Source organism: Populus euphratica, unplaced genomic scaffold (assembly GCF_000495115.2).
Source record: "Populus euphratica unplaced genomic scaffold, PopEup_1.0 scaffold145.1, whole genome shotgun sequence".
NCBI lineage: Eukaryota > Viridiplantae > Streptophyta > Magnoliopsida > Malpighiales > Salicaceae > Populus > Populus euphratica.
The window spans coordinates 16,249-43,405 of NW_011500001.1; the positions used below are offsets into that span (position 1 = coordinate 16,249).

The following is a 27,157-nucleotide window of genomic DNA, read 5'->3' on the forward strand; positions in this document are numbered from 1 at the left end:
TTTAATTTGTAAGATTTGTTTCTTATTATTTTAATAAAATTAAGAAAAATAAAATATTAATAAGTTATTTTCTAGGTCATTTTTCATGACTTAACCAGGAAACTGTTTTTCAATTTATTTTTCATTATATTACCAAATATCATAAAGTAATTTACTTTTTCAGAAATTATTTAAAAAAAAACTATTTTTAGCAAATAAATGGGGCTCTAGAAAACTGAAAATGGAGTAATTATTTGTTATTTTATGCTATAATTTTGTATATTTCATAAAAAAATTAATATATGAATTATGATATCATAATTTCCAATAGTAACATATAATTAATATCGCTATTTTAAAACACTATTTTTTAAAATATCTTATTTCACCGAAACATTTTGCTTTTATTTTAATTCTGTGTGCTCATTTCCCAGATTGCGAAAGTCAAACAGAACAGACAGCACCAGGGACAAAGTTGTAAATTCGTTTTCCAGACATTGTTTAGTATTGAAACAGACGTAGACTTCCAATTGATTCCTTTAGTCAGACAGACAGAGAGTGAGAGAGCTATGGAGAGACCAAGGTGGTGGTTGTTTCTGTTACCGGGTATTGTAGTGTTGGATTTGGTTTGTCTTTGCAAGGCAATCGAATCGCCACACTATGCAGTGGTGCACGCGGAATCAGATTTTGAGGTCAGATTATATGTGAATTCCACATGGATGTCTGCTCCAGTTAATGAACTCTCCTTTGAGAAAGCCACTTTGTTTGGCTTTCACAGGTAACTCCTATTCTCAAGAGCTCCGTGAATTTTATATGCATATCTAGTTTGATGCTTTCATTGCTTAAAGAAAAGTTTGATTCTTTGAAGACTTTGGTTTGGTTGGTATTAACTTTCACAACAGATTTTTTTGGTTGCTCACTTGTTTCATGATTGTAGAGAATAAGATTGTTGAAAGAACCATGTTTGGTTGCGCAGAAAGTGGGAAAATGAATAAAGTAGGGATTTTGAGTCATGGGGTTTTGTTTTTTTTCCGGGTATCGTGTGTTTTGAGACGGATTTTGGGAATTTGTTACTTTTGATTTTTGATTTTTGATGATTAGGATGAAGAAGATAGAATTTCAAATCTCGATTTTGTGATTTTAATCATCTGTGACTTGAGAGGTAAATGTTAGCACATGATTTTATAATAATCTAACTAGTTAGAATAGTTGGGTATAGATTGCAATTTTGCTCCAGGTTCATGGAGCTACCATTTCTTGACCGTGTTCTTCTGACTGACAAAAAATAGAAAGTAGTAATGGCAAGAAGCTAATTGACCCTCCATGTTGGAACTCTCTTTTTATTTGAATTTGTATTTTCCTTGATCTCTTATCATCTTTTATGTAACTGAAGTCATTAGTTTTGATGTTTCTGATTCTACTATAACCTTAATGGAAGAATTAGGAATGAGCGGTGGACCAAAAATGATTCAGGCTAAAGTGGTAAAGAATGACTATGCATAACAACAGGTTACACCAAATTGATCTAGATAGTAGATATGTAATTTGATCGGTTTAAAGATTCTAATATTGCAGTTCAGATGTTCAATGGCTTTCTGTGAATACAGTAAACAATATGCGCTAGCATGTAATTCTTAAAATAAACATTCATCTTTTTCATTCAACCAAGTAAGCTTTTTGTAAAAACAGGTAAGTTGGCTTGACGATGGGGATGAATCTGCAATCTTAGCAAGCTTGCTTGCACAAAGCCACTCCTATCCCCGTTTTGGAGCCACAGACCACAGCAAATAGTAATGTAGTTTTAGGAGGACAGGGTGGAAATAGCAACATTTAGGAACAATAAAAAAAAAACATGATAGCTGCTTCCTTAAAGCAGAATGGTTACGGTTTGTTTGGGATTGGTTGTACCTCTTTTTCTGTATTTTTGTAATTTCTAATCTTCCTTTGGAAGTCTAATTCATTTGCTTGATATTATCCTGTTGTTCTTTTATCAGGTTGTTTCAATACATCCAAGGTGCCAATCTAAATTCTTCGAGGATTGCAATGACAGCTCCCGTTGTGACTAGCATAGTTCCAGGAGCTGGGCCCTTTCGATCTTCAGCCTACATCGTTCGATTTTACTTGCCTGTGAAATTCCAAGCTGACCCACCAGTCCCCCTTGATGAACTGCACCTGAAACCATACACATGGAACAGTCGTTGTGTTGCTGTGAGGAAGTTCTCTGGATATGCGAAGGATGAGAATGTTGCAAGAGAAGCAAAAAGACTCGCTGTCAGCTTGAGCATGTCTCCATGGTTCAACGTAACTTCTACTGAAAGCAATTGTTCCTATTCGATTGCTCAGTACGATTCTCCATTCCAGTTTATCCATCGTACCAATGAAGTATGGGCATATATAAAAGCACCCGGAGCAAATGGTTGCCAACCCAGTGGAATAGCCTCGTACTGACGAATTGTAGATTGGATGGGCATGAAAGTTTGGAATCTGTTTCTCTCATGCCGAAAGGATCAAATACAAAAGATGCACCACAGTAGTTTCCTTATCCTTGTAAATATGTTGTCAAGTTATATGTAAAACATGCTGTCCAACGTTTTCCAGTTCAGCTTGTATGTCGATACCATATAAACTTAATGACTCTGATATTTTTGTCTTTTATTAGCATCTTTCTTTGTTAAATATATTGGTTTGTGGACAGTGAACTTCACTCAATAGGGCATTGCTGAGACAATCAAGCTTGTTTTTGTGTTTGATCAGCATCAAAAGAGTGTTTTACGTCATTGCAAAGACTTCGAGATTTATTGTACCAGCTTTCAAATTGCCAATTTCAAGGATAAATTTGAGATGGAACAATTTCCAGGTGAACATTTTGAACACTGAGGCAGTCTCGGTAACAAAAATAGACCTGCTAATTCCTGCAAAAGGACAGCTAGAAATGGTTTTTAACCATTAGATAATGAATATCACTTAGGATCATTTGTATTATATAAGTCATTGCGTAATCCTCAGCCCAAAATTTCGTGCTTGTAATCTGGCAGTTAACAGTGAGAGTTTCTGAGAATTTTGTCCTGTGGTTGCTAGTTTGAACAATGGACTGCTAAAATGCTTTGGCTAACCAAAAATGCTTTGGCTAACCAGTGAGTGGCTGGGATAGCAACAACCGCCAAAAAGAGCAAAGAAAAAAGGGTTAAAGATCACACAACACAAACACACAGACAAACTTCCCATCAAAACCCATTCACTAACCTCTCCACCTGAGTTTAAAGAATCGTTCACAGACTTTTTTGCTTGAGCTCAGAATGCAGTACAGAATTCCAGACAAGGAAAGTAACAAAAGCAATCAAATTAAAAGGAAAACAGGAGACATTTCCATATGCATGCTACAACACAGAAGGGCATTCACACGGCTGCAAGCAACATAGAAAGCAGATTAGGACTTCAAGCGATTGTTTGAAATATCTTGTTGCATGCTGATATTCTCCTATTTAACAATATCTTGTTTCGTAGGCTGATCTGCTTCTTTCAATTTTTGTTTCGTGCTGCTATACTTAATAGCATCGCTGCCCATCACAGTCATTTTCCACTCAACACACACTTCGCCTTAGAAAGCTAGCATTCTGCAGTCATTCTTGAACCATAAATCCCACTGACAATTCTGTTACCTAATGTTGTTGTAACCAAACATTAGTTTGGACGGAGTTTAGGATGAACATAAGATGGAAAAGATAGTCTGACAGCAGGAATCTTCTTGCCCGGCATAGGCAACTTGATTTGATTATAGTAAACAATAAATGAAATAAACAGAAGTAGAAGAAACAAAAGGATGGAGGAATATAGAACCTCCTTACTTTTCAGGGATAAAATGGTTGTTTCGGTAGAGCTTGGCCATGGTTTCTCCACTTCAACTAGTGAAGCTCCTAAAGTCCAAGATAGATCTCCAGGACCAAACACTATTTCTTTATCACCAAGACACAAAGCATCCTCAATTAGTGATGCCATATAAGGCACCCGGAAACAATATTTGCCAATGTTGTTTTGGTTTCCAGAAGCGTTGCTCGAGTCAGGCCATGATTTTGAACACATCTGCTGACCCTTCTCCCAAATCTTAGTCAAATTAGCTATTGGAGCCAGATCTAACATGTTGTAAACAGCAAAAAATCCAGATAAAGCATGAAATCGTCTTGAAAGGTAGGTTCCAGCTATAAAATTCAGAGTGTCACTCCCTGCAAAATACAAATGGAAGTTACAGAGACAGTTTTTGCATGTATAGCTCTAAGTCTACTTCAGTCAGAGATGGCAAGCATTGTTAAAGAAGCATACTGCATAAAACCTCTTGTTGGAAAAGACCAATTTAAGAACAAAATTTCTTCAATGAGCAAGTTTTACTTGACCTTCTAAGAAACAATTGACAAAATCCAGTCAAGTAAAATTGTGGTCAGCACGATACATAATATGCATTAATCATGCTTCTTTGATGCTTCTTCTAGACATGCAAAATAGCAAGCCTAAACTGTAAATGTTTTCTTATCAGATGTAAGGGTTATGCTATATTAGCAGGTGCATGTGCATGTTACAATTCAAACCCAAATATTTTCTAGATGAATAAACAGCTCTAATGCAAGCAAAATTGTGCAGAGAATTCCTTCTTTTTTTTTTAATCCAGGAAAAAGTTTCTTCAAGTTTTCAAGCATCACTTGGTTCGTTTTCTTTGCCATGTAATTGAGGGGCCATGGGTGCTACACAACAAGGCTTCCCCATTTCAATAATATAAACACCACATCCTTGACCAGAAGAAACCAAATTTAGAAAACTATATAGGACTATTACAATGAAGAGCACCAAGATGTAATTATTTTTCATACATGCATATAATACTGAAAGAGGCAGTAATGATTCGAGACATCATCACGTTAAAATTGAGAACCACAGCAACATATTCACCAGCATTTAAGTGTCAAAAACTTATTTTAAACAACGAATAGAGGGAACTGAAATAAAGTTTTGAACTTACCATATGAAGACAGGCCAGTTTTGCAATTATTGAGATCAGTTGACTGTGACCAATCCAAAATGCTTAAGTTGAGAGCAGCAGCCCTTGCAATCCCTTTGCATATCTCCCAATCTGGGTCTCCAACCAGGTGAGTATTAGTAAATTCACTTTTATGCGTTTGAATGCTCAAATTCCTTTGATAAGGGGCATTAATCCCATCACAGACATAGCAAGAATAATTTCGCTGAAAACCAAAACCAAGACAAGGATGCCTAACTTCATATCTTTCGTTATTACCTCCTCCACCTGGCTGGACCTGACTAAGCATGGCAACTGTCCTATCAAATGCCTCATTCAAACCAAATGATGATAATGAGAATGCTAAAATATAATGTTCAACCAATCCAATCTTTGACCTTATCAAATTAGCATCATTTCTTCCACCATCATGTACTTCCATTACAACTTGCAACGATGAACCTCCCAAATCAAGAAGTCCTAACGTAGGCCCTATTGAGGAATTCCCTAGACTCCCCATTTTATAGTTCAAAGCCACCCAACCATAATACGCTTCTTCCTTCCCACTCAAGACCCTTATCCAACTTTTCTTAGAAACAAATGAGTGCTCCTTAACAACATCCTCCACGTCATCCAAAACCCGCCTAGCATCCTCAATTAGCACCCTCCTCAGTCCAGCAGTAGCCAAGACAAAAATGGGAGTGTCTCCATGTCTTTCACGAGGCACCCACTGTTCAGCCCATAGAATCAATGGTTCTAACGACAGCCTCACTCCCGTGGAGTTACCAACAAACTTATCTAAACCTGGCTCTGTTTGCACACAATGATACTTGCAAGAACTTCCCCTAGACAGACTCTGAGTTGAATTGTCAGGATACGAATGCACTAAAATTGGCAAATCCCAATTACTTAAACTTGCTGGTTTCCACCATTTATACACATTAACTCGCGTCCCAGTGCTTCCACAATCCACAACAACCGTATAATGATAAAAACCACTCTTCACTACAGCTTTCCCGGCATTATTAGATGCAAAATAAACACCAAGCAACAACAACAAAATCACTAGACAAACTCCACATATTTTCAAAATCAATTTATAATGAGAAAAACCCATGATAGAGAGCTAAAGTTTGGAAGGTGATTTGGGTTCCATAGCTGAATTCTCAATATTCCAAGCCCTAACAAACCCTCATTCTCATTTTCATTAATAGCATCATAACTACGCAGTAACATTGATTTGAAGCATGCAAATTCAATCTGACATTATTTTTATGAAATAGATTAAGTTCAGATTTAACTAGAAATGAGATCAGATCACTTTTTACCTCTTTTACACTGTAATTGAAAGAATCTGGCTTCTTTTTTTGCAATGTCCTGTCTCTGAAAATGAAGGTCGTTAAGTTTGCTTGACAATCACCATAGTCTACTCTGGATTGTTACCTTGAATTTTCCTTTTGGCTTTTATTTTCAGGAAAGTCAACCAATCTACCCTTATTATTCTTTACAGGCCCTTATACGGAATTTATCAAATTTAATGGACTACGTTGAATTATTTACCGTTACCATTTAATGACCTTTTTTTTTTCAGTCCCTATATTTGTAAATATCTTTTTTTTTCAGTGATAAGGGAAGGGTGGTTGATTGCAAAATGATCCCTGAACTATTAGTCAAATCTAACTTAACCCCTCATCTTTGGATTTTCTGATTTTAATCTATCAAACTGTCAAGCCAAAGCAATCCATCCCTTTTGTTAGGTTTCCTCCCTGGAAAATAATAAATAGAGACATGTGAAAGCATATTATTTTCCAATAATATGGTTTTTTTTAAGCATCTAACATAGAAACTGTGTTATTTTAACTTAATAGTTCGAGGGATCAAATTAGAAAATCAAAAGGTTAAGGGTTAAGTTGAATTTAACCAATAATTCAAAGGTCATTTTACCAGTTAGCCAAATATTGTTGGACTAGTTTATGTATCAACTAAAATTAAATCTATTTTTTTCATACCATCTTTATATTAACATGGTGTATTTAAGGGAATAAATTTCCCTAGATATTTGCCTAGAAGTTTAAACCCAAAAAATAAAAAAAGGGAGAAAATCTCACTAACTATTACATATATAATTTAGAGTTTATATTTTTAATATTGGCTTTGCTCATGTTTTTTATGACACTTAAAATCACTTAGATTAAAATGATATTGTAATTTATTTAAAAATATTGTGAGAAAAAAAATGCTTTTCATATTATATTTTATTTATGATCATCAACCTAAAAAATACAAATTCAAGTTATTAATGGATGATCAAGTCATATTCAAAACATGACTTGATTGAAGTATAATTAAAGTTTTAACACATATAATTGATAGGAAGAGATGCACGAATAGAAAATATAAATTGTATTAGGATTTAGATTGTAAAATATTTATTTATCATATAAAGTTTGTATAACCTCTATATAATTTAATTTTGGGATAATTATATTTTTTTGTATAGTTTATTTGATTTATGAAAGTCTAAAGAGAAATTAAAATTCAAATCAAACTATATAAAGGTTTTTATAATTATCCTTTTAATTTTTTTTACTAAAAGACATGTTAATAATATTTAAATATTATTTTTATATTTACTAAAAATTTAATCTGCCCAGCAGCATAATAATTATCAATAAAATGTTAATCAAAATTTTGTCTCTCGTGTTAAAATTAGATATCATACTGGATAATGTACGTGTGGAACTTGCCTCGGTAATGCTCTATATACGAATGCAAATTAGAATACGTGTTATGTAGACACCAATCCGATTTGATTTCCTCATGAAATTTATACCCGACACGTGTACTCTTTTGGTTTGTAGTTTTACCTTTACTCTTTCTATATATATATATATATATTGTTTTTTTTAAATTGTTTTTTAGCCGGATTAATTTTCTTTATCCAACGAGCTAACTTCGGTTATCATCATTATCCGTAATTACCAAACATTAACACTCGTTTGTTCACCATCAAAATAATCCCAATCCATTGTATTTATTTATTTATTTTTTCGAGTTAGAGAGAGAGAGAGGGGTCCGATGTCAAATATCAGGGCCACAACCAACAAACCTTCCTCGCTTGGTCTTCCTCTTCCCCTCTTTAGTTGTCTCTCCTTTTCTTCTCTCTCGCGGATCTAAATAAAAAATATAAAACATAAATAAATAAAGCGAGCACTCACTCTTTTCAATCGTTGCTTTCTCCCTGCACGGATCTCTTTTCGCTTCCCGATCTCATACGAAGCCCTTGAGAGAAATTTCTTTCCTTTCTCTCTCCCCCCACTTTTTACTCTCCGCTAGGGTTTCCAAAAAAAAACTAATCAAGCAAAAATAGAACGAAAGGAATCAAATCTCAGGCAAGGAGTTCTCTATTTTATTGTTTGTTATTAATATGCGTGTCTGTTTGCTTGCCGAGAAATTGCCGGAAAAAGGAAGGAAAATAGAATGGTTTTTATTCTTTTTAATAAAAATTGTACTTAGCCCGTGTGCTTTTTAGTTTCTGTTTGCTTTATAATTACGATTGATCCGATTCGTTGTTTATTCGAGCGAGTCTCCCAGATTTTTCTGTAGAACATGTGACTTGATCATCTAATTTCTCTTAGCTCTAATAAATAAATAAATTAATAGTATATTTTTTGGCTTATTTTTAAATTTTCAATGGATTGTAGTTAAAGCGAAACTGTAGATTGGAATTATATCTTGTTGATAAGAGAGGAACCTTTTTGCATTTTGGGTTCAGAATATCAAAAGTGAATATAAGATAGGGCGTGGTTTTAGGGTTTAGAATGTTGAGAAATCTAAATTCCGTTAATTGATCAAGTTGGAAATGTTGCAAAGAGGCTATGCATGGTAGTTAACTATTGGGATTTAGCAAGTTTTTCTGTAATGCATTATCAAGGAAATGTCGCATGTGTTACTGTCCTCTATAGAACACCCAACTCTGCTAATTCTGTTCCCCACCAAACTACACCAGGTTGCCTGCATGAGTTCTTTTTGTCCTATAGCAATCAAAATTTATGATTAGTAGTTAACCACTAGTTTTTGATGCCCAATCGATTCAATTTTAGTCATCTTTTTTTTTTTCATATGGAATAGTATTCCAGACATTTGTGCTGTTTTGTTTGTGCATTTTCTTGGTTTTGTTTGAATAAAATTTTGAATGAGTGAGGGAACAAGTGTTTAGTGGCTTTAGTGGAAATTTAGGCACTATTAATCAGTAACAGAGCAGTGATTCAAGGAAGATCCTAATGGTCTATCGATAGAAGTTAAAGAGAAACTTTAACATGAAAATTATAATTTGGATGTCAAAGAGGGAGCAATGAGTGTGTGTTTATTGGGTTTTGTTTTGTGTGGACTCAGATTCCAGAAATTTGTTTTGTATGGATTTAGATTTCAGAATCGATTCAGTCTTTTTTTTGTGCATGCTTTGGTAGCACCCCCTTTTCCCCTCTTATTGAAGACAAAATCATGTATATCATTATTCACTGCACATAAAATGCTTACCACGGTTTTTATGGTGATGCGTCATTTTGATGTAGTTTATCTGTTTCCTTTTCTTCCTAGATTGTGTCAAAGTCTTTTGGATGACCTTGCTAAGACTACTGAATTATGACATCAAGTATGTTGACCGGAGATCGCAGGTATGTGGTTTATATGTGTTTTCATGTCCTTCAAAATAAACTATGATCTTTAAGCATGTGTTTGGTTTTGCATGGGCCAGTGGGAGGACAGACAGTTTTTTCTCATGGTGTTGATATTACCCCTCTAAAACTCATGCGATATTGGCTTAGAGGGGCATTACCATTTTATCAAGATTGTTAGGCACACCATACATCATAGAATCCATGCATTTTTTATATTGCATTTGACATTTTCACATTTAAAAGTGTTGTGGTTTGATTTGGCAGCGTGGGCATCTTTATTTATGTCTTACGTTTGTGCTATTGGCAGCTTCCAATCTCTATGTCTGAATGGTTTTGATCTTGAAATTATTGGGTATAACCAACAAATTTATGAATTGTTATCTAAAAATGAGTGTCTGCAGATATGCTCCTTCAAGAAGAGGTGGCATGACAAGTTTGGGGAAGATTGCTGTTCCCAAACCAATAAACCTACCCAGCCAAAGGTATTAGGTTTCTGCTGAATAAATTGTGGTTCTGTATGATGAGGCTCTTGGATTACCTCCAATAATTTTTTATGTTTCCTCTCTGATGTTTCAAGGTTAGAAAATCATGGTCTGGACCCGAATGTTGAAATTGTGCCCAAGTGAGTAATTTATCTACCTTCTGGTGTTTTGATGCCCTTTTCCGCTTCTCCTGCCATTATTCTTGTTTTTCCTTATGAAATGCCTTTTTTTCTTCAGTATGAATGGATGTATATAGCTTGACTTGATCCTTAATTGCTTCCTAAACTTCACAGGGGTACCCATAGCTGGGGCACTAGATCATCTTCTTCCACTCCTAATGCCTGGGGTTCTTCAACGCTGTCTCCAAATACTGATGGTGGTAGTGGTTCACCAAGCCATCAGAGTGGTCGCCCCTCATCTGGTGGAAGTGGCACTCGACCATCAACTGCAAGCAGTGATAGAACCCACGATCCCATTGCTAGTGCATGGGGTACAAATTCTAGGCCATCTTCAGCATCAGGAGCTTTGACATCAAGTCAAACATCATTTACATCATTGCGTCCTTGCAGTGCAGAAACAAGACCTGGTAGCTCGCAGTTATCCCGTTTCGCTGAGCCCTTATCTGATAATTCAGTGGCATGGGTTGCAACTGGAACAGCAGAAAAGTTGGTATGGTTTCCTTAAAGATCGCCTTTTATATCATCTCATACTAATCACTTTGAAATTAAATTTTTTTGCTCATGTCATCAAGAATTTGCTTGGATAATTATCATCAATATATGGAATATATTTTTGTTTATGTAATGTTTGCTGGTGAAGTTTGTGCATTTCATTTTTGGCACTTTCACTGGTATTGCAGTTCTTTGTACAAGTGGGCAGTTTCTACCGAACCCAACCTTTCAAACAAATCCTGAAACCAATTAGTGAAAGGGAAAATAGCATCAATCAGGCAATAGGTTTCTGAATTGCCTGAGGAACTTGCTGCTAAATGGTGTGTAGTAGGCAACAGATTCTTAAATTAGTTGATTATATTGCTAGTAATATTTAGAATGGTAGTCATGAGATATTAATGAAAATTGTAGAGTTTTTCTGTTTGTAAACCCTGCAATAGCTCACTGGAATTGATTATAATAGGACCTTCTAAGTCATATAGAGGATTACATTCATTAAAAGGTATTGTAATTGAATGCATGTGAAGTTCATTGTTGGTTTGAATGACAATTTGTAGCTGTACTTCCTAAAACCTCTCTTATCAAGCTTCTTTAATACATTTGTTGAGTGCTTTCGTCTTGTGTTATGAATGCATGTTGTAGCTTCCTCGTGATCTCTTAAATTACAATTCCAATCAATGAACTCAGAATTCTTAGATGGGCATCCACATGCTAGATTGTAATGGCTGTAGCTAGAAATCCCCATGTTTTCGCAGTAGAAATCCATATTGATCAGTTAAAAGTTATCCACACAACAAGGTTATGGCTTCCCTACTCATTGGAGAGCTATAAATTTTCAAATTGTTATTGATCTAATGCCAATACATTTATCTACTCTCTGTAATTACCAGTTTTTTTTCCCATACATGTCTGCAAAGGGTTGCTTGTTATTGTAAAAAACCTTTTTTTTACTCATTGATTGTATTTATGTAATAATAAGATCCTTTAACCAATTTGTCAATGAACACTCTTTGTGGAGGATGTAAAACGTTATTTCTATAGAAACTATAGAATGGTAGGTGTTGCAACATGGTAATTTTAGGGTTCAAGGGAAAACACTTTAAAAAGATGGGGAATAAAGCATAATTGGATTCATAATTGAGTGTGCTGTGTCATATTTGTGTACAACTTTTCTTATGTTATTCGACGAAGAAAGTCTTAGTCATTTACATTATAAATTGTGGTTATTATTATGATATCTTGAAGGAATAGTAGTTGATACAAGGAGAAAGATGGTCCAAGGAGGTTAGATTTGGTTTACTGATTAAAAACATCGGGTTGGGCCATTTGGTCTATGTGTGGGCACAGAATTGTTCATGTAATGCACATTCTATGTGCTTGACCGTTCCCAACAACCCAAGCCAAGGCCAAACTAAATTTTATTTGGGTTTCTTGGATTTGCTTTTGCACTTTTCTATTATTAACTTGACTTGCCTTTCTTAGTGTTATAACTGCTATACGTGCAGGGAGGGACATCCTCTAAGAATGAGGGGTTTTCTTTGACTTCTGGAGATTTTCCAACTCTTGGTTCAGAGAAAGAGCACTCTGGAAAAAACACGGAGTCCCAAGGTATACTTATGTTGCATTGCCCTTTAATACTATTGAATCATGATAAGAATTTGTGCTCATTCTATGATTGGTTTATTGCTTTTAGACCTGCAGTGCTTCTTACAGTGCCAAGAAAACTTCCTGTCATTGTTTTAGTCTTTTAATCACATGTAGCTCAATTTCCTTGGTAGGTATCACCAAATTGTATTCAATATTTATCTAAATGGCACGCTGATATTCCAAGATCTTATATTTATCAAAGTAATGCTAATTGTTTTGATTTTAAAAAGCTCATGTAAATTTTATTTTCTAGTGAGGATCAGAGGGAAGACTTCTTGAATTGACAATTTTTCTTTATCTTTGGCATCGGTGAAGAAATTTGGATGGCCAATCTTATTCTCAAATAATGTTCACACATAAGATTTATTCATATTGAAGCTGTAGTCTATTCTAATGACATGTCTCCCTTTCATGATCTGTCAAATACATAAATGATGATGTTAATTTCTTTATGAACTATTTAATTGCAGACCATGATTCTTACAGTCGTCCTGGTTCATCATCGGATGGAGTAGCTCCGGGGAAAGAGAGTGCTGAAAATTCTGCAGGTTTGCATTTTTGGCGCCAGACACTTATTTCTTATAGGCATGCTGCCGTGTCTTTCATGATGTAATCTTGCATGTTTGTGTGCATTGCTTAAATGTGACAATTGCCACTGCCAAGCTAAATAAAGATAGTCATACTGTTTTTTTTTTTTTCCCCTTCAAATTTTCAGGTGATGCTTCTATAAACACAAATGCAAAGATGGAACCTGCAAATTCTTGGAGAAGAGAGAATCCCATGTGTGGTGAAGATGGGTCGAGGCCTAGCATGGAGAAGTGGCACCCTGATCACCAATTGTATCCTAATTCTAATATTCGCCCACAGAATTATGATTCTTGGCATGCCCCCCCTGTAAATAATCCTCCAGGTGGCGTTTGGTACAGAGGACCTCCAGGTGGTCCACCTTTTGCGCCGCCAATAGCACCTGGTGGCTTTCCCATGGAGCCATTTCCTTATTACTGTCCGCAGATTCCACCTACTGCTCTTGCCAACCCACAACAAGGTCCTCCACCAGGACCTGGACCAAGAGGACCCCATCCAACAAATGGAGACATGTACAGACCCCACATGCATGATGCGTTTATGCGTCCAGGCATGCCATTTCGTCCAGGTTTTTATCCTGGACCAGTTCCTTACGAGGGCTATTATGCTTCTCACATGGGCTACTGCAACTCCAGTGATCGAGATATTCAGTTTATGGGAATGGCAGTGGGTCCTGCTCCATATAACAGATTTTCTGGTCAAAATGCTCCTGATCCTGGAAATTCCCATGGAAGGCCAGGTGGATATGGTCCTCCTAGTGGTCACACAATGGTTCCAGAACAACTGGAATCTGGTCATCCACAAGATACTCGTGGACCATACAAAGTTCTTCTGAAGCAGCATGATGGTTTAGAGGGAAAAGACGAACAGAAGTGGGATGACATGATGGCAACCAATGCATCATATCCTGGGAAGGCAGACCATCAAAGAAAGTCATCATGGGAGAAGGGCTGGAGTGCAGATGAGAAGAACAATAAAGAGAGGAATACAAGAAGAATTGGCGAAGAATTTTCTTCCGAGGCCAGTGGCAACCAAGGAGGTGCTAAAGTGAAACCTCTTGAACATATAGGAAATTGGAAGGCAGCTGATGACAGTTCAGTTAAGAAACTGGAACATGCAGCATCTGGTTTTCCAGAAGTTTCAACCGCCCCAAAGGATCCTAGTCTAATCCGGAAAATAGAAGGTTTAAATGCAAAGGCCAGGGCCTCTGATGGAAGGCAAGAAGTTAAATTTGCTTCCGGTAGGGAGGAGCATAAGAATAGATTACAAGGTGGTAATGCCAGGTCTAATCACTCTGCAAATGAAGCTGGTAATAGTTATGCATCTCTTGAAAGAACTCATGTCTGTGGCATTAGCGACGCTGCTTCCCATGAAGACCGCATTTCTGCTGCAGATAAGAGCCATGAGGTAACAGATGCTATCGGAACAGCAAGCTCCAGGTGTGTGTGTGTTTTCTTGCAGGCTTTTATTGACAATGAATCTGTTATTCCAATGGTGGACATCACTAATGTACAATTTCACAGGAGATCAACTCATGGTATGCATGGGAGACCTGATCATCATGGTAAAGGGAGATTCAGTACCCAAGAGGCTGAAGGGTGGCGGAGAAGATCCCATGTTGCAGACATGCCGAGTGTATTGTCGTCTTCTCATTTTGAAAATTCTAATGTTCATAGGCAAGACCATAGTCCTACAGAGGCAACTGAAAAGTCTGGGTCATATCATCAAGGGAAGGATGATGGAGAATCTGTGCTACCTCACCCTGATCCGGTTCTTGCAAGTGGCCGAATGATGTGTTCATGATACACACACACACACACACACACACAAACCTTTTGTTGTTTTTATAATTCCTTTTTTTTTTTTTATCTATCAGCATCTTTATTTGCTATTGTTTTTTTAATCAGCGTGCTAAGATGAAAGAGCTAGCCATTCAACGGGTTAAACAACGTGAGAAGGAAGAGGAGGAACGTGCTAGAGATCAAAAGGCCAAGGCACTTGCAAAACTGGCAGAGTTGAATAAGCGGACTAAGGCAGCGGAGGGTTTAAGCGAGGTGCTGCCAGGGATGCCGAAGGCCACCCACAAGGAATCTGTTGTGATACATGACCAATTGGAGCCATTGCAACAGGATGTTAGTCGTGCTGATGGTGATCACCCTGATAATGCCCCACAGACTTGTGACAATAGAGCTTCCAAGCAGAAGCGTGTGAGCTACAGACAAAAGCAGAATGGTCCCTTGGAAAAGACTTGCAATGATAAGTTAATGACTTCTATAATTGAGGCACCAAAAAATGCTACTGATGTAGCAGCCAATGCTCCTGTTTCTACCGAGGGTGCAAATGAAATGACCACAAGCCCTGAATCGACTTTGCCCATCAACCCAACTGCCATGACCGAGTCTTCAGTACATCATGGTAGAAGAAAGAGCAAAAATGGAAAGAACAAGTTCAAAGTGGAGGAGGCATCATCTATGGCAGTAGTTGTAACGGCAACCCTATCAAAAGAAATAACTGCTATAGACATTTCAGTTGAAAGTAGTAAGTCCAAGGCTTCTGAATATGTGTCAGATCCAAGCTCCCAGACTGATTCTAGAGATGGAAATCAGTCTTTGGATCAACGCACATCATCACCAAATGAAGAAGTTCAAGGCAGAGTAAATAATCAGTGGAAATCTCAATATTCTCGCAGGATGCTGAGGAATCCACAAGCTAATAAATCATCTGAGAAATTCCAAAGTGGTGATTGTGTTATCTGGGCTCCCGTGCGGTCGCACAATAAAATTGAGGCTACTGATGAAGCCAGTCAGAAGACTCTGGCTGATGCCATTAGTGAACCCATGAAGAGTGATCAGCAAGTGCAGAATAATAGAAGAAATAAACGGGCAGAAATGGAAAGATACATTCCGAAGTCTGTAGCCAAAGAAATGGCTCAGCAAGGAAGTAGTCCCCATTCAGCGGTGCCATTAATCAATCAGATTACACCAGATGAGACTGTTGGAAGACCTGAATCTCATTCTCTGGGCAATGAAAGTTCTCAAAGCACTGCCACAGGTATGGGAAAGGTAGTATCCATTTTAGAATCTAAGAATGGGGATGGCAGGCAAAATAAGTCAGGAAAAAGGTATGGATCATGGCGCCAACGGGGTTCATCTGAATCAACTTTGTCTTTTACAAGTAAAAATGTTCAAACATCAATTGAGCATCAAGTCCAGAAACCTGATGTAAGTTCAGCGAAAGAGCAACTGGGTCATTCTGATGAATGGAGTGACTCTGATGGTTGGAACATTCCTGAAAAATCTGAGGTGCCCATCACTGTCCCTGCTATAGAAGATCATGGTGCAACAGCCAGAGCTAGGCGGCCATCATACAGGGGACATAAAGGCACGGGATGTAGCCATGATCCTGATGAGAAGAGAATTAATACTGGGGACGCTGAAAAGGTTCATGTCCAAACTTTAGGTTCAGAGATGCATCAAGCAGACTTGGCTGCAACTTCAAAAGAAAATTGTGCTGTTGGGGAACGACTAACATCTCATTGGCAACCCAAATCCCAGCCAATTTCAGCAACTAATCATCCAGGAAGCAGGGCCAGTGGTGGTCAGAACACAGGCTCTGAAGTTGGTAGGGGTAATAAAAAGGATTCCACTTCTCAAAATGGTATGCCAGTTCTGTCTCAACCTGGCAAGGATATTGCTGCAGAGGCCCAGTCCCATCCTGATGGCTCTCTGTCTGCAAGGAGCAATTTGGAAGAAGATCCTAGCACTGGGCATCAAGAGGGTAAGAAGGAAAGGAAGATAGCATCACATAAAGGACATCTGGCTGAACCATCTCCTTTGAATATGGATTTTCAACAACGTGTGTCTTCAGGGTTCCGAAAAAATGGAAACCAAAACAGCCGCTTTGGCAGAGAGCATGATTCTCGTGGTGGCGAGTGGAGTGGTTCTGGTAAAGATAACGAGTACCATAACCATGAAAGGCAGAGACATAATTCACATTATGAGTACCAGCCAGTAGGGCCTCAATATAATAACAAAGCTAACAATGATGAATCTTCCAAAGATGGTTCTCATAATTCAGTTGCAAGGTCCAGGGAGAGAGGTCAGAGTCACTCAAGGCGTGGTGGGGGGAATTCACATGGGCGGCAACCTGGTGGTGCTCGAGGCGATGCCAATTATGATTAGGGGTGAAACTCTTGAACGGGCTCTGGTGTGTCAAAAACAATGCCTCCAATAAAAGTTTTGAGATGATCTCTCGCACTCAGGTATTTTAGTCAGGTAGCAGTCATTTTCAGTTGTAAATAATATTTGGCTCGTCATCAACTGATTGCATGGTAATTGAGCAGGGCTTGGAGCAAACAAAATGGCATCGCAAAAAAAGAAAAGAAGAGATAGAGAGGCGACTAGGCAGGAGGCACTCGGATATGGTTGATTTATTTTCTTATTTTTCAAATGTATTTGATCAGAACAGTGTTATTTTGTCGCAGTGTGTTTGCTGTGGAACCCTAGATATGTTTTGAGCGGTGTATCTAGTGATCAATATTCTCCTTCATATGAACACTAGAAAGAATGAAGTAGAGGAGCTTTTCTGGTTCTCCCACTTTATCTCAATCTTCCATTCTTTAGCATGTGACGTGCCCCTAGATTTATTCATGTTTTTATTAAGATGGTGCCGTTTAGTCTCTGCTATGATATTTCTAATTCAAATTCTACTGTTTATATTTTCAATCTACATATAAATGTGAGATGGTTAAGGATCTCAAATTAATAGGTTCTTTCTTGTGATTTGGTTCTTGCAAGTGGCCGAATGATGTGTTCATGATATATATATATATATTACATGTGGAATTAGTCTGATTCCAGACAGCTAGTTAGTAAGAAACGAGATTGAATTAGACAAGTGGGAGCTTATTGCATTGGACGAGTAACTATCTAGTTGATTCTCTTTATTCTTCGGAGCGACGGTTGTATTTCGCATTCCAATTGTTTGACATGCCAATTTCTCCATCGTGGTTTCTACTGTGTCCGACACTATTCTAGCTTTTGTGATTGCGGATTAGAAAAAAGTAATTTTTCAAAAAAAAAAAATCTTAGTTGCAGTTTTTTAAAAATAAATTTTTAAAAATGTATTTATTTAATTAAAATAATGGTAAGATAGATTTTTACATGTAAATAAATAAATAATATATTATTTTAGCATATAAAAAATCAAAATTTAAAACGAAATTATATCCAATATAAGAAGTAGAAGCTATTTGCCTAACTACATAATTTTTTCTCTATCAACGATAAAAAAAAAAAAAAAATCATAACAATACAAAACAATTTATTAGTATCCTCCTATCATAATATAAAAGCATTTGGTGATCATAATATCAAGACAATGAATGACATCCTCGTCCAATATTTTGTAAATAAAAAAAAATATTTCTTTATTGATTATAGAAATAGTTATTTGTTAGTTTTATAAATAAAATAATTAATTTATGCTAAAAACAATTCATTTTATAGTATTTAATGTAATTCTATTAGTTTTATAAATAAAAATATTAAATATCTTTATGTTTATCGAATTGTTTATCTTATCTCATAAGTTTCTTGAGAATCAACTATTTCCAAGTCATGAATAATAACAAATAATTTGTAATTTTCAAATTTAATTATTAATATATTTATTTTCATAAATAGAGTGATTTTCCTATTATGATGAATTTTGAAAATATTTTTATTGAAACTTATTTATCAATAATTATTTTATTTATTTTCCAAAAACATAAATTATTAATTAATTTATTTAATCTGTACCATAAATAAAATACATGAAAAGAAATCCAAAAGAACGAAGGGAAAATGCGGGCGGGGGACACTGAGCAGGCCTAAGTGGGCCGTTCTATAGAGGCCCAGCCAGTAGTTTTTCTATCACTCCTAATATTATTTTATTTCAGTTCTTGTATATTCCCATTGGGAAAAGGAAAATAAAGAACCGTAGCCAAAAACCTCCTCACTCACTTTTTTTATGGTGCGGTGCGAAATTGATTATCCACGACCACTGTTAGTCTGTTAATAATATATAGAAAAAGAAGCCCCCTTTATAAAAATTCACCAAGGGAAGAGATACGGAAGAGATACCTCTCTTTCTCTCTATCCATCCATAGGAATTCATTCAGATAACAGAAGGGTTTCTCTTTTTCAATCAAATTATCACATAAAGGTTGTCTTTCTGTAGAGCTATCCTCATGAATTCATGTGGGCAGGTTAGTGTGTTACTATCAAATTTCTATCTTTTTCTTTACTTGTTAGCTTCAATCTGTTCTACCTTGCTTTGGTTAGGGTTTTTGCTTTGTGGGTTCTTTGCTATTTGGTTGCCATGAAAATTTCTGGGAAAAGCTTGAATCTTCTGCATTTGCCTAGTTTTTATGTGAATGTTAGGGATGCTGTGGCTATGTTTAGCTTATTTGTCTGTTTGGTTGCTGCTCAGAAATTTGAAGGTATAAAAAGGAGAGGAATTTGAAGTTTTTGGGTTTTTCGCTAAAATAATAAAGCGAGGTTAATTCAGATAATTTGAAGGCATAATTCAACTTGTTCTTTTTGTTTATTGAAGCTAATGACGATAGAACTGTTGGTGATTCAGTGCAAAAGAAAAAACAAACAAACTTTTGTACTTTCTTTTTCCTACGGTTTCTTGCAATTGAATGGATTATGAGTGTTTTTGATGCCTCATCCTAGTGATGCCTCTAATAAAAAAATATCTTTTTTTCAGCTTTGCTGATATCTTTCTGGTTATTTTTTTAGCTTTGAATTGAATAAGGCATTGTTGCTTTGTATTGAATAAGGCGCTGTTGAGTTAATGAGTGGGTGCTTGAAGTGGAGAAAATGGCATTGGTAACCCATCAGATGCAGGTACTTATAAAACAATTCTGTGCAGAGCTTGTGCTCCAAGAGTGTTACCGTTTTCTCTCCCCTGTTAGTTTCAAGTCAACAAGGCCTTAATCCATAGCAATCAAATTATCATGTCATTTTATCAATTCTGCTTGTACGGACTTTTGTGTATATTAAAGGGACTAAGGGAGCTTTATCAGTTGTCGTTTATTTTTCTTTTAAACTTGAGGGTTAGAGTGTTGATACATGTTCCTGTTGGGTTTATGGAAGTTCAATCAGTCATTTGTGTGGTACACACAGCTGTGTTAATATAAGATATACTTAAATTGATGATGTAGTGGATGAATTACTCTGCTAAAATGCTCTAGGTAGCTGAGATGATTTATTCAACTGTTTTAATTGGTTTTCCTTCCATGTTTTTGAGACGTGAAATTTAGTGAAATTGATAGTATCTTGTGCTTGTATCACAGCAGTTGTACTTGCCTTGTTGAAAGTGTTTGGGTGCATGTGAAAAAAGCTAAACATATACACTCACCCATACTATGCTAGTTCAAGTTTGTAACATCATATTTTCACATTGTTTTGCAATCTCCATTGTTTAGCACTCTTATATACTGTAATTATAACATCATATTGCTTTGTCTGCTGCACATAGGGTTCTTATGCAACATTGCCTTCAAGGCCTTTATCTTGGAGCAAAGGGGTGAAGTTGAAGCAACGTGTAACAGAACTTCAGATGGTAGGGAGAAAAGATATGTGTTTTTCAGTAAAACACAGTCTTCGTTTAAGGTAAAATTTTCCTATATAATTGAATTCATGATCAGCTGCTTGTCTTTGCAAATCCAAATTGCTTAATATTGGATTTTGCAGTCAGTTTTATTTGTTTTACTTTGTTCTGAGAAGGATGGTACAAAACTTCCTGGCTCTGGCTGATTACTTATTGATGTGCAATTCAAGAATATTTCTTGGTTAATGATAATTTAGAATTTTATTTTTCTTATGCTTCTCTATCAATGGACTATGTGATTGGCACAAACTTGTCCTTTGAAATTACTTTTGTATTCTGTTTATATCTAATGAATTTCAAGCATATAGATTGAGCTGCATTGTTTCCACAGTGCAGGGGCTTTCTCACATGGACCCAAAGTAAAGCTCTTGAGAGTTTCAGCTTTTAAAGGCAGTGCACAAAATGATGAATCAGGAGGCAGAGCTAATGGATCCAAAGTTTCAAAAAAATCTGTTAAACTTTCTTATGTGCCAAAAGAAAGTGGAGAGACCATGATGGACTCTTCGAAGGTGCATAGTATTCCAGTTTCCTATACTTCTGAAGCAAATGAAAGAATTGCAGGATCCCCTGCTATTAATAAATTATTCAAGAAATGGCTCAGCATGCTGCGCACACAGTCTCCAAGTCAAGTTGCGGATGAGATTCTGGAAGAAGGACCTCCTCCAAGGGAAGACTTGCAACAAGCTCAAAATACCACCCAAAATAAGGAGAGAGTTGATATTGTAAAGTCAGTTTGGTATCACTTCCTGAGTCTGGATGCAACAATAAAGATACCCATACTGACATTGTAAGTATTATTGCTTCTTCCACATGGTCATTGAAAAAATAATTTTAGTCATTACTTGTTCTGTTGAAAAATATGGCTACAAACATAGATCAAAGAAAAAGGATTCACCATTTAGCCGACTCAACTGCTGTGAAGCAATGAGGTTTTGTTGAATTATTTGTCCAGCAGAAACAGTATTCATTTATCTTTATCAACTGAGCTCCTTTTGCTACATTGATATATGATAATCTATTAACAATACAAGAATTCTTCCAATGCTTGACTTCTAAACGGATCCATTATGTAAGCAGTTCTGGGTTTAGTTTTTAATATTTGTTATTTTCTTGAGAATTTTCTGGCAGCATCTAACTGCATTGCTTTGTTTTCAGCATTCCTTTGTTCCTGGCCGTCAATGTGATGTATGGGGCTGGAGTGTCAAAGGAATTGACTCCATTGTGGATTTTGGGTCCCCTTATTGTTGCTTTCTACATCAAGTTACTCCAGGGCTTGTGGGCACTCTATGTTTTCAGCTTTAGGCAGACAATTAAAGTTATCAAAAATGTACCTACCTACTATCTGGTGGCCTCCGGCTATATCAGACAAGGGAAGCTCAAAGAAGACATACAAGCTCGTGTGTTGCAACCTCTGCAAAGCTTTAAGAACTTGGACCGCAAAGAGTTTTCAAGAAAAAAGATGATGGAATTGCAAGAGTGGTTGATGGAGAAGTACCTAGATTATGTGGAATCTATATGGCCCTACTACTGTAGGGCAATCAGGTTTCTAAAGAGGGCTAATCTGATTTAGATTTGGTAATGTTAAAATTTTAGGCGAGGGCAAAGTGTCGAGGTTGGAGTTTCTTTGGGAAAATGTTTCAAGAGTTTTGAGATTTTTGAAAAAGTGCTGGCCAATCCCATTTTAGCTGGGCTTCTAGTATCATCAGGCAAGTCAAGGATCATAACAGAAGCTGATTTTTCTGATTTCTGTAATTTCATAGGGCATTCTTGCACGAGATTCCAGTCATCTTGTTCCTTTTTGTATTATGTTCTTTGAGGTTCCATAGTAGCATGAAAGTTTTTCAACTCTATTATTCGGTTATTAATGAGAATTTGTATGTTTTCAATAACATCTATGTTTTTTTAAAAAAGAAATAGAAATGGTAGTATGGGATGATTTTCCTTGGTTGTCTGCTTGTCAGCGCTTTGCTGCAGCTATGGATTTTGAGTTGTCAAGAACGTTCCTATGAGCTTATTTTTGATAACATTAGGGATGTTCTCATAACATACAAAGCTAACTTGGTTGAAGTCTAATACTGGGTAAAAACAGTATTATTTATATAGGCAAGAAATTTTGAGTGACGTTTTCTTGGGTGCGGAATTGACAATGCCATTATTGTCCAAACATGCTAACCTTTAAACTTTCTGACCTGATTATTTATATAGGCTGAGCATTAAATTAACTTTAGAGGAATTGTCACAACATTGACCAATTTAAGTTGATTTACTAGGATAAAGGCAATCCAAATAAAAATATGAGATGACATTAAAAAAAAAAATATATGACATATTTAACTATTTTAATTTTAATGAAAAGATATAATAAATTCCTTCCTGTCAACCCAGGTTTAACACGAAAATTACAACTTGGGTTATAGACATAACCACAATATATTTACAATATATTTACGTGAATGATTAACTCATTTTTGTTCTTAATCCCTATTCTTTTTTCAATTGAGTCATCTTTGTACTTGGGTCAAATGAAATTTAGGTCTAAATTTAAGATTATTATTGAATGATTAGACACTAAATTAAAAAAAAAAAAATTCTAAAACATACATGAGAAGAGAGGAGCAAATAAAAAGAAAGGAAAAAATAGTTGGCGTGGCGCTAACATGTGGGAGCACTCATTTCCTTAATTTTGTATCTCTGAAAAAACAGGAAACCGGAACAATCTTTTGTAAAATCAAGCATGAGAAACATTGCAAAATGTCTTTATTTCCCCGTGAAATTGACATTGAGTTCTTAGAAACAAATCACAATAAAACAACAAAAATGAAAGGCAAATTCCTTGTTGCCCCACTCACATTTTCCTATTTACCGTTACAACAAAATAACTGTTTTGCCCTTCCAAAAAAAAAATGCTTGTCTTTGAATTAGGCTTGTTTTCGTCACTTTACATGTCAATTCAGTCATTATATGTTTTTTGAGGGTATTATTATATTTTCAGTGTTTTGATAAAAGGTATAATGACAAAAAAAACCCCTCAAGCCATTAAAACCACCAATATTAGAGAGGTGTATTTTCCCCCTTTTTTTTATATATATATAGTAAAATTATACATATGCCCTCTTATCAAAAAAAAATTAAAGCATGAAATCAGGGGTACCTTAGATTTTTTTTGGGTGACTGTTAATTTGAAAAAAAGTAATTTTATAAATTAATATTAAATTAATATCATTTTATTCAGAAAAGATTTTAGTGCATGTTGTGCACGCACCAGCACATGGGATGCTCCGTGCACTTTAGAAGGTGTATACAGTGGCCGATTTATCATTGTTGGGTCTTTCTTTTTTGTTTTTTACCTTTTATTTCTCTATTGTACATTGAAAAATGAACTTTAATCCTTATATTTTTTTGGTTTTTCATATTCAATCCTTTTTGTTTTATTTTTTTTATTTTTGTCTTTTGTTTTTCATATTTAAATAGCAGCAGCAAGAAGAAATTTCTAATACAATAAAAAAAGGCACATCAAAGCAGATTGTCAACTTCTTCAAAACAAGAAGAAGAGTTGTTATCATAAAAAGATAGTTAAAGCTACTTGAAGTGATGATTTGGATTCAAGTTCAAGCTATGGAAAAGAACATGTAACAAACATGTGTTTTATGACATTTAAAAGTAAAAACAAGGAATCAAGAGAGTATGGAGAATTGTATTTGGATAGTGCTTGCTCAAAACGTATGACCGAAGATGACTCATTATTCTCAGGCATTTCCAAAATCAATTAGGGAAATGTCACTTTTGGAGACAACTCAAAAAACAAAATAATTAGAGTTGACAATAATAAAGGTAAATATTTTCATTCTATTAAAAAAGTTTTCCTTCTTGATAGCTTAAAATATAATTTGCTTTGTTAATTATGTGATAAAAACTATAAAATTGTTTATCAACATGCATGTTGCTTAACTCTTGAAAATGATAAAGTAATCTATATAGAAAATAGAAAATAAAATGTCTACAAGAATTGATGCATGCATGCATCAGAATAAAAAATTATCTTATTGTTAGTATTAATGATCATTTTCTTTAACAAAAAAAACTATGTCACATTAGCATGTACATCCTTTTCAAGATAATTAAAAATGAACCAGTTAAAGGTCTTCAACATATAACATTTAAAAAGGAAAAGTTATATGATGCTTGATAAATGGGTAAACACTACAATTTCTTAATCCCTAGATTTTGTGTATTAGATCATATGCGATATGCAATATGTTTTATGTTTTATTTTTCTTCTTATAATGGATATTTTGTATAATTTTAGAGATTATAAAATGAATGTTTTATTTATGATTGTCAGAGAATTCTTTTTTTTATTACCTTTGTATTGTTTGTATTTTTGTTAATAACAAAGAGAGATAGAGATGAATAATTTGCACGTGGTGCATTTCATTGCTAAAAGGGATACGCTTAAAAATATATAGATATATTTAGAGGGAGAAATTTGATTTTTTTTAATACATGTCATTATTAAAGATACTAATTATTTGCATTGCTTAAATTATGATAAAATGATAAAATTTTCGTATATATTGCATTGCAGGGAGACTCATTTTAATATCAAAGCTATCTGTTTGTTGTCATTATAAAAAAGAAGAAGAAGAGATTGTTGACCTCTAGAGTTACACATTCATGTTTCTATATATTTTGGTGATAACAATAAAATGAAAAATAGACTAATAATATGCATGGTCGAGAATAAATTCTAAATAGATCTTATATAAATAATATATCAATAAACATAACGGATTTTATGAAAATCTCAATTCGAAAGTCCAAGAAGAAAGCAAAGAAATGAAGTTATATAATTAATGTTAATTTTAGTGCTTAAATGTAAATCTATATATCTTACTTAATAGCACAATCAAAATGAACTCATACACTTCACTCTGTATGCATTAAATGATTGATAATAATCAAATAAAATATAAGTTGGATGATTAGAAGAATTCACCTAGGTTAAACTGTTAATTCTGAAATCTTGTATGAACAGATCGACTATTTAGGGGTTACCAAATGAATCGTTCGACCGCTTATTATCAATGATGAACATTTGAAAATTCTATAGTCCACTCAAAGGAACAATAATGGTTATAAACAACTAATTTTTCTTAAAAACACACATACACATACACATTGTTTAATTATAAGATTTGCAAGACAATTCAAACAAATATGATATACAAGTTATTTTAAGAGTAAAACTACTACAAAATCATTAAATCCTTGTTCATACTCTAATCTGTGCTATTAAACCTTTATATTCTAGCATAAAGTGCATTCAATCTCTTTTTTCTTGTACTTAAACATTTTCATTCCTATAAATATTATCTAGTGATCTATAGAGATATTAAAACTTCAATTGTATTATCTACTTTATTGAGAAAGTTTGTTGTGAAAACAAAATTATCCTTGTAAACCTCTAAGAGTTAGGTAAAAACTCTTAATATTAGTAAGGAAATTTCACTAAAGAAAAAATCTTGAAGAGAGATTTCTTCAAATAATGTAAAAAGTCTGGTGTGGATTAATTAAATGAAAATTGTACTTTAAAGCTTGGACAAATTAAGAAATACAATATTTAAGTACGATTTAGTACTTAAGATGTGGATGTAAACTTGTTGAACCATGTTAAAAACAAGTCTGTGAATTTTCTCCCTTAACTCTTTACTTTAAGTACTTTAATTATATTGTTGGTTACTTTAATTATATTGTTGGTTATTGTATTTACTTGAAGTAATTTGTATTAAATATAAAATTTAGTGATATATCTAATTCGTCTCCCTCTTAGGAGTTAAGTTATCTTAATCTTTGAACAACTTCATGTAAGGTACACTAAGGATGTCAATACCTTTTCTAACCACAATTAGTTTCTTATCTTGAAATTTCAAATAAAACAAGTCCACTGAGATCTCCTAGTGACCATAAACCAAACAATTAGGTGACGACTTCTTGACCCCGATGTTCTACCACGTTGCGCGTGCACATTTAATAGAAGGAACAAAAGTTTATCGTAATTAGAGGGTAAAAATCTACCTCTCAACATCTATTTTATTTGTTCTCAAGTTTTAATAAGTTTTATGTCCTCTCGCCTCCTAGTCTTTAATAGCCTATCCCACCAAGCTAAGGCCACATGCTTTCATTTAAACTCTATATTTTATTTTTCATTTTTGAATGTGAAATTCTTGTATACTCATATAAATGATTAAATTTAGCTAACTAATTAAAAGACTCTTCCACTTTTGAATTACCACTAAAAGAATAAATCTTAACCTTTAAATGATATTTTTGATCATATATTATTTCCAATAACCATACCTCAATCTTCTTTATCAAATGAATATGCGTAGTCATATTAACCATAGGGATTTGCACAAATTGATTCAGGGATAAGTGTCACTTGTGTCA

The 27,157-nt window shown here is 35.0% G+C and overlaps 4 protein-coding genes across 11 annotated transcripts; 3 read left to right on the forward strand and 1 right to left on the reverse strand.

The window, feature by feature from the left end:
- Window positions 1–494: 494 nt before the first annotated feature.
- Window positions 495–2,634, forward strand: LOC105140848 (heme-binding protein 2-like). 2 transcript variants are annotated; one of them, XM_011047853.1, is made up of 3 exons: window positions 495–757; window positions 1,974–2,469; window positions 2,504–2,634. In XM_011047853.1, exons 1-2 carry the CDS (start codon window positions 549–551, stop codon window positions 2,425–2,427), a joined length of 663 nt encoding a protein of 220 aa, XP_011046155.1. In that variant the 5' UTR covers window positions 495–548; the 3' UTR covers window positions 2,428–2,469; window positions 2,504–2,634. The 2 variants fall into 2 exon arrangements, with proteins under 2 accessions (XP_011046155.1, XP_011046154.1); XM_011047852.1 differs by having other exon boundaries at window positions 1,974–2,634.
- A 554-nt stretch (window positions 2,635–3,188) lies between these two features.
- LOC105140849 (probable apyrase 7) lies at window positions 3,189–6,499 on the reverse strand. Of its 2 annotated transcripts, XM_011047855.1 has the most exons (3): window positions 4,988–6,499; window positions 3,825–4,199; window positions 3,189–3,638 (listed from the first exon to the last, which is right to left on the reverse strand). In XM_011047855.1, the coding sequence occupies exons 1-3, from the start codon at window positions 6,099–6,101 to the stop codon at window positions 3,586–3,588; spliced, it is 1,542 nt and encodes a 513-aa protein (XP_011046157.1). In that variant the 5' UTR covers window positions 6,102–6,499; the 3' UTR covers window positions 3,189–3,585. The 2 variants fall into 2 exon arrangements, with proteins under 2 accessions (XP_011046157.1, XP_011046156.1); XM_011047854.1 differs by having other exon boundaries at window positions 3,189–4,199.
- Window positions 6,500–8,050: 1,551 nt separating this feature from the next.
- On the forward strand, window positions 8,051–17,662 carry LOC105140902 (protein MODIFIER OF SNC1 1-like). Its single transcript, XM_011047946.1, has 11 exons — window positions 8,051–8,376; window positions 9,584–9,660; window positions 10,065–10,145; window positions 10,241–10,285; window positions 10,439–10,814; window positions 12,322–12,424; window positions 12,934–13,011; window positions 13,179–14,487; window positions 14,572–14,818; window positions 14,911–17,309; window positions 17,391–17,662. Exons 2-10 carry the CDS (start codon window positions 9,629–9,631, stop codon window positions 17,227–17,229), a joined length of 4,590 nt encoding a protein of 1,529 aa, XP_011046248.1. The 5' UTR covers window positions 8,051–8,376; window positions 9,584–9,628; the 3' UTR covers window positions 17,230–17,309; window positions 17,391–17,662.
- A 1,376-nt stretch (window positions 17,663–19,038) lies between these two features.
- Window positions 19,039–22,604, forward strand: LOC105140850 (uncharacterized). Of its 6 annotated transcripts, none has more exons than XM_011047857.1 (5): window positions 19,039–19,298; window positions 19,837–19,944; window positions 20,579–20,712; window positions 21,042–21,497; window positions 21,866–22,604. In XM_011047857.1, the coding sequence occupies exons 2-5, from the start codon at window positions 19,918–19,920 to the stop codon at window positions 22,278–22,280; spliced, it is 1,032 nt and encodes a 343-aa protein (XP_011046159.1). In that variant the 5' UTR covers window positions 19,039–19,298; window positions 19,837–19,917; the 3' UTR covers window positions 22,281–22,604. The 6 variants fall into 6 exon arrangements, with proteins under 6 accessions (XP_011046159.1, XP_011046161.1, XP_011046162.1 ...); XM_011047859.1 differs by having other exon boundaries at window positions 19,862–19,944; XM_011047860.1 differs by having other exon boundaries at window positions 19,878–19,944.
- Window positions 22,605–27,157: the final 4,553 nt, after the last annotated feature.

What these genes read in the sequence shown, in the direction of transcription:
- LOC105140848 (XM_011047852.1), top strand. Translation starts at nt 549, where the DNA reads ATGGAGAGACCAAGGTGGTGGTTGTTTCTGTTACCGGGTATTGTAGTG. An exon ending in ACTTTGTTTGGCTTTCACAG is followed by an intron (nt 758 to 1,973) that starts GTAACTCCTATT and finishes TTCTTTTATCAG; the next exon opens with GTTGTTTCAATACATCCAAG.
- LOC105140849 (XM_011047854.1), bottom strand. Translation starts at nt 6,101, where the DNA reads ATGGGTTTTTCTCATTATAAATTGATTTTGAAAATATGTGGAGTTTGT. An exon ending in AACTGGCCTGTCTTCATATG is followed by an intron (nt 4,200 to 4,987) that starts GTAAGTTCAAAA and finishes TGTATTTTGCAG; the next exon opens with GGAGTGACACTCTGAATTTT.
- LOC105140902 (XM_011047946.1), top strand. Translation starts at nt 9,629, where the DNA reads ATGACATCAAGTATGTTGACCGGAGATCGCAG. An exon ending in ATGTTGACCGGAGATCGCAG is followed by an intron (nt 9,661 to 10,064) that starts GTATGTGGTTTA and finishes GAGTGTCTGCAG; the next exon opens with ATATGCTCCTTCAAGAAGAG. An exon ending in TGCTACCTCACCCTGATCCG is followed by an intron (nt 14,819 to 14,910) that starts GTTCTTGCAAGT and finishes TTCCTTTTTTTT; the next exon opens with TTTTTATCTATCAGCATCTT.
- LOC105140850 (XM_011047857.1), top strand. Translation starts at nt 19,918, where the DNA reads ATGGCATTGGTAACCCATCAGATGCAG. An exon ending in TGGTAACCCATCAGATGCAG is followed by an intron (nt 19,945 to 20,578) that starts GTACTTATAAAA and finishes TGCTGCACATAG; the next exon opens with GGTTCTTATGCAACATTGCC. An exon ending in AAGATACCCATACTGACATT is followed by an intron (nt 21,498 to 21,865) that starts GTAAGTATTATT and finishes CTTTGTTTTCAG; the next exon opens with CATTCCTTTGTTCCTGGCCG.